General features: G+C 30.6%; 1 protein-coding gene across 2 annotated transcripts in view; it reads left to right on the top strand.

The window, feature by feature from the left end:
• Positions 1-10,950, top strand: part of LOC117120242 (transcriptional coactivator YAP1-like) — a 37,368-nt gene extending 26,418 nt beyond the window's left edge. Inside the window, exons 4-5 of one of the 2 annotated variants that reach the window (XM_033265258.1) lie at positions 1,237-1,417; positions 2,759-10,950. In XM_033265258.1, coding sequence (XP_033121149.1) covers positions 1,237-1,417; positions 2,759-3,006 — 429 coding nt within the window. In that variant the 3' untranslated portion in view covers positions 3,007-10,950. Of the gene's footprint in view, positions 1-1,227; positions 1,418-2,758 lie in introns of both variants that reach the window. The other variant, XM_033265257.1, reaches the window with a different exon arrangement.
• The last annotated feature ends 358 nt before the right edge of the window (positions 10,951-11,308 follow it).

Genomic DNA, 11,308 nt, shown 5'->3' with positions numbered 1-11,308 from the left:
CCTAGAGTAGGATAAGGCTAGCGCGACATGCGGACGTTGGTACGTGTAGGTTAGTCTACAAAGGTCGCCTAAAGTAATTGATTTTACCCGGCAGAACGAGAGAAGGAAACTCCGCTTTTCAGTCGTCTTAGGCCCTTGTTTTTTGACAAACAATTACCTTTCAGAGGTCAAATTGCTGTCAAGAATATGAATTGGCTGCTTCGCAGCAATAACATTTGTAGAAATGCTAATAAGGGAAAGTGAATTAATGTACAGTATATTACACTTTTTGTATAAGAAACATTCAAATTTTGCCCAGACTCGGTGTTCTTATTTTTTTTGCCAATTTCAGGCCCAAAATGTTATTTTGTTCTTATTTTGTTCGTATTTTACACTGCACCATAAATTTAGTGACCCTCTTGTTGTCAGAAAGACACAGGGACAGATTAGATCGTATCTGATCACATTAATGGAATAGATATACATTAATGTTATAAACTTTTTAGAGATTAATTAATATTTTAAGTATGGCTAGCCTGATTTGTTGGTTTTTTTTAGGTTTTTCCATTGAAACCTTATTTGAGATTTTACCTCAGCCTCAGTTTGTTCTGATTTTTTAAAGCAATTTCAGCCTCAGTCTTATAGATTCTTATGAAATGTGTTCTTATAAACAAAAGTGTGTTTCAATTTTGTTTGATTGTTTATTCATTTCTACTTGCACAATCTATGTGACTATTGAGAGACTTTTTATTCAATGAATGGAATATCTTTTCTTGATGGCTGAAGAATCAATTCAGCTTCATTAGAACTCACAACTCTATAAAAACAAACCCAGTAGTTGTCAGCATTGTTACATGTACAATACAAACGTAACGAGATATCAATCATTTTCTCTTAGGTAGATTCAATAAACTTTGTTTTGTTTGCTTAATCATTCTATTGCTTTCTGTAAATATTAGTAGTATTCTAGATGTTAGAGAGTCCGATTCCTTCCTTTAGTCTAAATCCATATTTTCATTTCAGTTCGTACCACTGTACATCTCTTTCAGATTTTTTGGTTTTTTTTATTAATCTCAAAGACAGTACAGTAAATACAGGCCATAAAGTATATTACAAAATGATGATATAATTATCCGAAAATTTTAAAAAAAAGTGGATTTAAAAAAAAATTGGCTTAGAGGTTTTTAATTTAAACTGCATGAAAACATTTTTTACATTTAAAAATCATATCTCTCCTTTTTATTCAAGGAGATCCAGATTCGAAGAGAAATTAATGATGATGATGAAGTGAACACAGGAAGCACGGCTGGACTGGATCCCTTCCTAGGACACAACCGGCAGGAAAGTGGAGACAGTGGATGCGGCATGAGCAATTACAGTCATCCGAGAACTCCAGATGGCATCATCACCAACTTAGATGAAATGGAGACAGACACTGGTGAGTCAGTATTCCTAATTTTCTGTCCCAGGATTTATCAATCTCAGCTTAGCAAGTGTCTTAAGTCAAAAAAGTTAAGATGTCCCTAAGCAAATAATCTTAAGTTGATTTATCAAGCCATTTTAGAAAAATCTTAGCTTAAAAATTGTCTTAGATGGCACATGCGTACAATTGACTTTTTAAGTTTGAGCAATTTTTGGGCTAAGCAATATTGATAAATCTGACTTAAAAGCATAAAAATGGACTGAAAATGAATTTAAGCTGATTTCTAGTTTGATAAATCCAGCCCCAGGTGTATTTGTGGTTTGGTGGAAAGTGCCCATCTTCTCTTTTTAGTGTACCGGGTTCAAATCCTAGAAATTTCTTAGGTCATGCCATACCAAAACCAACATCAATGACCAAAACAAGAAAATTGGCTTTGAATATGTATTCTTATTCTCCACATTATAAGCTTTAAAATGATGGGTCATTTACTGGCATGGACTTGCTATTGCCAAATTAGTATTACTGTACAGCTTCTGAAATATACATTAATACTGCCACATTATTATGCTAATTAAAATTAGTGAAAGTAGGCTGGTTTTGGGCTGGCAAGTCTACCTTGTTACAGTTATGGACAACGTCGCCTGTTGCTATCTTGTTTCTGTCAATATCGGATTCGGTCTACTAGGCTGTATCAGTTGGTTTTTGTAGGAGTCCCACTTTCAAGGGATGAGTTTGAATGAACTTTCTTAACGCATCTAATCTATGGTGCATGTGTTGATACCCGTCACCAGGTGAAGTTAGAAAGACAATTTGATAATACACTTTACTAATAAAAACATACAAATATCATGAATTTGTGGATTTTTGTCCGGAAGATTTTTGCTTGTGTGCGACAGGCCGTCATCATTTTCAGGAGACTGTCTTGATTCACTGGAAACTTGAACTCTTTAACATGTGAGAAAGTTTGTATGCTGCGTCGTCTCTGAAAGCTTGATATCTCAACATTAATCACGTTTGATTTATACTTATCGTCAAATACATAAACCAGATAAATTTATTTAACTATTCTCTTATATTTATTGGAAAAATTCATCTGGATCCAGATATTATTAAAATAAAATAGTAACATTTTATATAAAGTTTGCAAGATATAATGAATTTTATCTGGATTTTATTGCCATTAACGTTTAAATTCATTTTTGTACTAAATTATATTCTAGATATGAATGTAGTTGTAATTATCTTGATACGCTGTTTGCCAAGCCATGTGACCACATTAATATCTGGATGGCGGTAGTGAATTAACGAACATAGATACATATCGTTTTCAATGTTATATATCCGTTGCTTTTACAGTTGAGAAGAAACCCGACCTAAATTTACACATCAATAACAACACGCACAGAATGCCACCGGAGTTCCTCGACTCCATGCCAGGTACTAGTGTAGACATAGCATCCATGGAAGCACCAGATTCGACGCAAATAAATATGGAAAATGATGATTTACCCAGTTTACCTGAGCCGTTTAATTCCGATATTTTGACGGACATGGAAGCGGACCTGTTACCAAGCAAAATGGATAGCATCCTGACATGGTTATAGGGTAACTTAAAAAAAAAAATCCCTATAATAAAATTACTTTTGTATTATACTATTTTATAAGAAATATGGGGAAAATGAGAAGAGACATTATATGGTCGTTAATTATTATTTGAAGCTGATTATTAATGGTATTTTAACAACCAGACATAATCAGTTTTATAAAATGATTTTTAATGTTACTTGTTAAAATGTAGAATTGAGCTGAATCCATTCAGTGATTGTGGATATATTTTCTATGCAAATTAGGATTAACCTTTGACATATCTGAAGTTTTATTTGTTTTATTTCTTTGATGGATTTGTACATCCAGACATTGTAATTGATCTTGTTTTTCTTTATTTAGTTAAAATTGTTTGTAATAACTGTTCATACTTAACCACTTATTGAAGTGGGAATGTCATGTTTTGTAATTTTATATATGTATGTTAGGCCAAGTTAAAGATTTGTTTAGTGTTCCTCCCCTAATCAGACAATGGCCAACTTCCTTTTTTGCAAATTTCTGATGATAGTCAGAAGCCATGTTGAAGGAACGTTTGGGTTTTGACATTTTAAAGAAGCCTCGTGCTGACAATTTTTGAAGGAAAAAAAAGGCGATAAACAATTGAAAAAAATAGTATGGTGTCATACTCTGATTTTAAGAGTTTAAAATCTGTATGAATCTACATGCTTTATAATATCCAATCCCAAGATTATAGGGTTTTTCCAGGCATAAAAAACCAGTGTGAGCCATCCAAAAAATGTCTTGGAAATAGCTGCTTTGAGTCTAAAATTAGCTTTAAATGTAATATCAGTTACTAATACCACCATATCACCCTTGAAATAAATTTACAGGTAATATGTAGACTCCATTTCAGATGTTGTTACTTGCTATACGGATAGACGTCTGGACTTGGTGCCTATGTGAAGCAGCAATACTAAATAACAATAGTACTAATATAGATTTTTTCTGTAGTTATTAGATTCATCTTGTAGTTAGTATTAAAAGTGTGTATGGTAGCCTGTTATTTTCATCATTTCCATCCAGTGAACTGTATCACCTTGAAAAGTATGCCCTTGAAAGACTATCTTGACCTTTGTTTTCGGTAATTATTTATTTATCTATTGAACTAATTAATGCAATATTTACGCAACATTAATTATGCTTGCAAGGAGGAGTTGATAAATATTATGCAATGCAAGCACTAAGAAACAGATCTGCATTTTAAATACTGATCATTTAATCCCTTGAAAATGATATTTTGTCCCTCATTTCTATTTGCATTTTCACACTCTTATTTGCCTAGAGTGTCAATATTTCAACATGCTTATTATCTGTTGCAAAGTGTTATATGGAAACTGTCTGCTTATGTAGAGTTGATGTATTAGCTTTCCTCCCCCTGCCAGCTGTTACCTTGTTGATTATGTGATCTGTTTTCCAGGTGCAGTTGTCTGTAATTTGACTCCAATTCAAGACCTTTTTGCAGCTTCTTTCTTCCAGAAAGGTCACAAGTACCATCGCTAGTTTCGATGATAAGATCAACTTTAATTTCCATGCATGTAATTAACTTTCTGTTGTTACTTTTCTTCTGCCATAAACAATGAGATATTAGCCAATGAACAGTATCAAAGTCATCAACATTTCTGTAAATATGAAATCTAGCCCTCAACAAACCCATTCATCTACACAATTCTATCATATTTTTACCACTAAACCAGCTATTTTTCTTTTATAAAATTGTTTACAATTTTTTTGGAATTTTGGAACAATCCATTAAAGTTAAACCTAATCAACGACCATTCTTCATTGACAATATTGCCCAACCAACATTTTCCAATTTTTTTAAACACCTTTTTCATTTGTTACCACAAAAAGTTTTACATCAGTGGAAGTAAAAAATAAGTTTTAGTTGTGGTCTATAATAATGGGTTTCCAGCTGCTGTCATGATGATGACATGGTGTTTTATGACAACAATATAACCAATCACAAGCATTGCCTATAATAACATCAGCTCTTAAATCTGATATCTATGGGAGCACATAGGTGCCACTAACATCCAACTTAGGAAGTCAAAATTAAACAACTTTTAATAATGAGTAGGTAGTTTTTTTGAAAACTGTAAAAATAAGTGTTGTCATCCTTATAATTCTCTTGCTCATACTTTACATCAAATTAATATCTGATACTTTACCAAATTTTCTTAATTTGTCTCATTGCGTTTTATGTACTAGCATGGCCTATTGTACCTTTAGGCTTAGGCAGTCTGCTCTACTTTGATTTGCAATTAGAAGTTTCCTTGGAGAAAACTTAGATTCAGTTGACCTGTGACATCTTGATGCGACTGAATGATGACCATATATGGGTGGAGTGTTGGCAGTAGGTGGATGAGAAGTTGGATGATGGTGATTCTGCTTCTCACATCTGTTGTGCATGGCCAAGTCTATTTAGCATTGTAACACATCAACTGCGTCACACTTGAAACTTGATATGATGTACCCATGGTATCCAGTCGACTAAGAAGTAAACAGCAATGCTTTTTAGAGTGAACTGCGCTAGATAATAAACTGCGTTAGATAACATTGAACTTAAGGACTTAAGTTATTATGTATCGTATAAATATGTGGATAAGCGGAATAAACAACGTTATACCTTCTCTGCAAGGCATCATAGTTGATAGATTTTTTAAAAGTCAATCTATTAATATGAAAGCCTTTCGCTTACTTTATGGTGTATGATATACAGTATAAGATATTTACAAAATATCAGTACAGAATTTCAATATTGATATTCGGAGCCAAAAATATTGTATTTTAACTTTATACAAGGATTATACATATGTACGAAATTTCTTTCGTCTAATTCAGAATGTATCAAAATGGTGTCATCCAGTTGTTAATTAGTAATACCTGGCTCTCAATTATTGATTCGAGTATCGCTTCCACATTTAATATGGAGCAAAGAAAAACAAATGACAGGCAGGACTCAGATGTTGTTTTATGTTTAAATTTAGTTCAACTCTTTTCGTATTAGTATTTTACTTTCTACTGGTTCCAACACTACAATTTTCTTTAAAATTTTGCTCCGTCTTCCCATGATTTACAGTAATCTTTCCAATATTGTGTATTTCTTAAACTTTCAACTGTTTGCTATCCATTAAAATTTTCTTTACAAGTTCTACTACTTACATTCAATCTTAACAAAATGCTTTTGTCTTTCTCTACTCTCTTTTACAATTTGTTTTTTTCTTTTTTCTTCACTCTGTTTGCAATATTTTACTTTAAAACTTTCTCCAGTCTTCATTTTTTTTCACCTTCAACTATCTTTTTATACCAGCAGTCAATCTTTCCATGATTACAGAAATGTTTTTTTTAATTATTATTATTATTTGTACTTTTATTCCAAACATCTTTCCCTTTTCGTGGTCATTTTCGTAAAAATAAATATTAAACTTTATAATTAATTATTAAACACATGCATTGGTCTGTTTTAGTAAGCCGTGAAGAAAACTACACTTAAGGCAGAGTCATAAATAAACGGTATAAATATGACAATGTTCCATGCTTAAGTTAACGTCTACTTCTGTTTAAGCACTAAAAGATCTAAACACCATTCAGTAATTAATCATTAAAATCGTGTATGCAAGTTGCAGCCGCCTTCGAGGCCATAAACAACGCCTCAATAAAACATGGCAGAATTTCAACTCCTAAAACCTTAAAGATTAGCAAACCATTTCCCATATTCATATTTTATTCCATATTTCGATATTATGATTGTTACTTATAGTGAGACCTTTACGATACTGCAGAATTCAAGTTTTCAGTGATAATTTACAGCAATAAATGAGAGAAATTTGTCAAAGAAATTTGCGTTTGATTTATGGAAGGACGTTTCAAAATAATAGTTTTTGGTACATAGATAATCTATGTTATTCCCAAATCATTCATTAATATATTACTGACTCTGATATAAAAAAATATAACTTAATCCAAGTTTAACACCAATTTCATATTAAGAAATTGCGTGCATTAAAATGCTGTATAAATTTGCACTAACGTACCCCTATCTTCAATAACTTTAATGATGCTTTATGTGTGAAGAACAATAAAATCTGTTTTTAATGTCTTGTAATTTCTTTAGTAATTATTTTAATAATTGTACATTGTTCACTAGAAATAATTAATGTATAACTTTTAACTTGATGAATGATTTAAGACTAGCTAGCCTACAATCGACCATATCTGAATTCAAAGTTCTAACACAATGGAAAGAATGAAATCCGACCCAAATTTTGTTTTATTTTCGCTATGTAAATTTTCCAGAAATGTTGCCAATTGTTTGTGTGCAATCAAAAAGGTTCACAGATAAATGTATGAAAACAAGAGAAATATTTCTTTAGTGGAAATTTCCTTTGGCTACTGAGGCAGACACCTCAATTTTGTAATCTTTCTTGAGACCTTGAGTTGTACTCACCCAAGGCAAAAACCATATGGTTTGCATCATGACAACTACTTCATATTTTGGAGCAGGAGGGTGACACTTATGGAAACTGCATACCATCACACACAACCAAAGCCAATTTCTTTATTTCCTAATCCAGCTGGGAAGGCAGCTAATCATACTGAAGTCTCCATTTTTTGTGATTAAATATCCATTTTCTTTGAGCTCTGATTTCTTAGAAAAACTTTTTTTTTTCTTTTTCCCCCATCTTTAAGCTTTGATTTCTTGGAAATTATTTACCCCCAAACTCATGTTTTTTTTAGATTGCATAAGAACAGTGAAGTATCTTTGATTTCTTGGAAAAACCGGTCTTTGATTGCTACTGTATTTTTTCAAAGATGGATCTATTAACAGACCTTACAAATTCTTATTTCTTTTCTTTTTTCAGGATGTTTTCCAAAATTATATTTGGTCATTTTTGTTTCTGGTATTAGTTAAATCTTATTCAATTCATTTTCAATTGTTTTCTGTCAGTTGAAGGTACTGAATTTTTATTTTAAACTTCATTTAAAAGTTTCTTGAACTACTTAGCTGTATTGATATATGGATATTTTTTGGAACATTCAAATTCTTGGACCGGATGATGTTTACATGTATGGCTTGCTTTCACCATGTGATAGAAATTGTTCATAAACAATCAATAATCAATAAAGCCTTGATGTTCTGTTTTTATTTATAAAGTTGGTATGCCAACACATCAAAAACTGAAGAGTGCATGAAATTGAATGCGGTTTAAGAAGAAATAGTCTTTTACAATAAAATAATTTTTAACTGTACACCATTCTGTGGTTGTTATTTGTGCTGCACTCTACATACGGTTAATTTCATGTTCAACAGCGTCCATTGAATTCGAGAGTCCTGTAAATAATGCATGTTTGCTTTCTTCCATTTGTCAATCTGATCAGTAACATAATTTGCAAGCTGTCCACATAATCTATTCTTCCAAACACTAGCAATAATAATAAATAACAATTAAACATCAGTTCTTATAAATGTAGGACACTTCCAATAGAGCTTTACAATATTGTTATAAAATAATTTTATAAATATAATTAATATATAATATATTAATTATTGCATGATAATTATAATTTTAATGTTTTATCAGAATTATATTTGTTATAAAAATAATTGTATGAATAATTATATTGTAATTGCTCTTATTAGGATTACCATAATTGATTTAATTTATTGTAAAATAAAAAATAGTAATCGTAACTATGAAATGTATGTAAAGATGAAAACTGTCAAGAATTGTACCCCAAAATCAGATGAAAATAGCAGGTGTCCTGTTGTGTTTTATGCTAATTTATTTAGATTAGGTAATTAGCTATGCAGTCTTAAAATAGCGTGCAAGTTAACTATAATCTCTTATGAACCTTGATGCAAAGAAAAAAAATCTTCCGTTTACATAAAATAAGATGGATTTGTGTTATGTCTGAGGAATTGTTGTATTTTTATTTGATTTAAATATTAATTTTAAATAAGAAATTGTTTTGTGATGTAAACATTTTGTTTTGTTTGTTTATGGGATCAGTGAGTGTATTTTTCACTGGTATTCAATGATTCTGAATTTTGTTGTAAATTATTTTTTCTGAAGATTTGCAATGTTTGAATGAATTATGACAATTTAGTCTTTATACTAACATTGCCGATAGTAACAATACACGTGTCAATTGCATGTTTGTGTGCTAATGGTTATGTGCATGTGTAGGTTACATGTATTTACCACTTCCCTTGTGCCTTTTGTACACTAGATTATGTTTTAAAAGGAAAAAAAGTAAACTCCATAGTGGATCCTGTTGTGGTGTTCAGACTCCAGGGCTAGATATTATACTGATAAAGGGTCTGATAGTGTAATTGTAAATAATTTAGTATTTTTATATGTCAGTTTGGAATTTGATATTTTTATATATCATTATTTTAAGTGGTAGGTAACGCTATTTTTTATTTTAGGTTGTATTGTCGTGACACAAAAAAATCCCTTATGGTTAAAAATATTATAAATTCTGGAGACTACAAATAATGCAAAAAAATGTCCATATTTAAAATGAGAAAGGAGTGTGTTTTAATAGGTACTCCACTGATGTGTATTTGTTCCATTTATAATCAGAGAAATTAATCCCAATTAGTAGCTGAAAAAATGGTTTGGTTGGTCAAACTGAATTGCTGTACTTATTATTTTTTACAAGTAAATGATTGAGATTTATGATAATTCTTTCCTAAGTAGATATCTCCTATTGCAATAAATATATGGTTTTTTGGTATAGAATTGTGCAAAGCAAAATCTCCAATTACTAAGAAATTCAACTGAAAATTAAACCAAGCCAATGTATGAACAATACCCTGTTGCAATAATGCAGTACCAAAAGTCAAAATTTAAACTTTTAAAGTATATTGTAGTACACAAGGGTGTCTTCTGATCTACTTTAATTCTTCCAATTCAATAACAAATTTTTTTTAATAAAAATATTTTTGTAGGGTTTTTCTTCACATGATTGTGATTCATTCAATTGCTTTAGTTTGTTCAAATCTTGTTTCACTGTAAAAAAAAAAAAAAAAACCTCGCCAGGAGACACTCCTCTCTATAGAGGGCAGTAGTTAGTGTAGGGAATGTACTTAAAAGATGAAAAATAATATCCAACTAATGACTATAGGAATTACCAAGTATTAAATAAATCAACAATAAAAAAAAAAACATAGTTCAAGTGTTGCCTGTTTGCAAATTGAACCTAAATTGGAGCAATTTATCCTACCAAGGTCTACAGAAAAAAAAAACTCAAATAGCAAAATCTTGATATTGTTGATGTATATTGTTGGTAAGAAGTCTTTGGAAATTTTAGTACAGTACAACTAAAAAATGATTCCCACCCCTGGGGTGGAGATCTATGATGAGGGTTTCTTTGTATGTGTATGTACGTGTTTTGTAGTTGTTTTGTCTTTTTATTTTATAGTTGTAATTATGTTTGTGATACTCGCATTCACAAATTGAATTGTATTTAACAGCAATGTATTCAGCGATAATAATGCCTATTGTTTTTAATTTAATAAGAATAATAGAATGCTTCAAAAAAATAACTAGTAGAATTGTATTTATTATTAAATGCGTTTATGATTTTAATTTATTTTTTGAATTAGAATTCTTGTACCAATAACATCAACACATAATTATTTAACGTACTGAATTAACTAAAATCAAGTTTCAAATTAAAAATTGTGTTTCTATTCATGGTATCATCCAACTTATGATTTAATTTATGCAAATTATTATGCAGAATTTAATTTGGACCAAATCTATCAAAGGAAATTTGTATATACTATACTGTAATACATTGAGGTTGATGAGGCATGATTAATTTGCATATTCCAGCAACACATGTGTTTAAAGATTTAAAAAAAAAAACAGTAATATTTGATCATGATTGGTTGTCACCTTAATTTGAATAAGCATTATATCTTCCAATAAATATGCAATTATAAACATTACATTTTATTCAATATTTAACAAACTTATGAAATAAAATTTTAGTATGTGTCTCAACATGTTAGAAAAAATGTTTTAGGCTTTGATTTATTGTGCTTGAATGTTGTATTAAACATTAAGCGATTAAAATAGAACTCAAATGCAAACTTGTACATTTTCCGTGCGTCGATGCAGATTTGATCAGCTGTAATAGTGACCTGTTTTTGCTGTTTATTGCTAAATATGCTTTTGTGTTATTAAATTGCTGCTCCTACAAACTTAATAATCATGTTAACATTATTGCTCATATGAGCAATTTGAGCATTACATTATTGCTCTTGTTAGCTCATAAATTGGTATAAGT

Source organism: Anneissia japonica, unplaced genomic scaffold, assembly GCF_011630105.1.
Source record: "Anneissia japonica isolate Jap-2015-1 unplaced genomic scaffold, ASM1163010v1 scaffold288290_len239259_cov183, whole genome shotgun sequence".
NCBI lineage: Eukaryota > Metazoa > Echinodermata > Crinoidea > Comatulida > Comatulidae > Anneissia > Anneissia japonica.
This window is presented reverse-complemented; position numbering and strand designations above follow the sequence as displayed.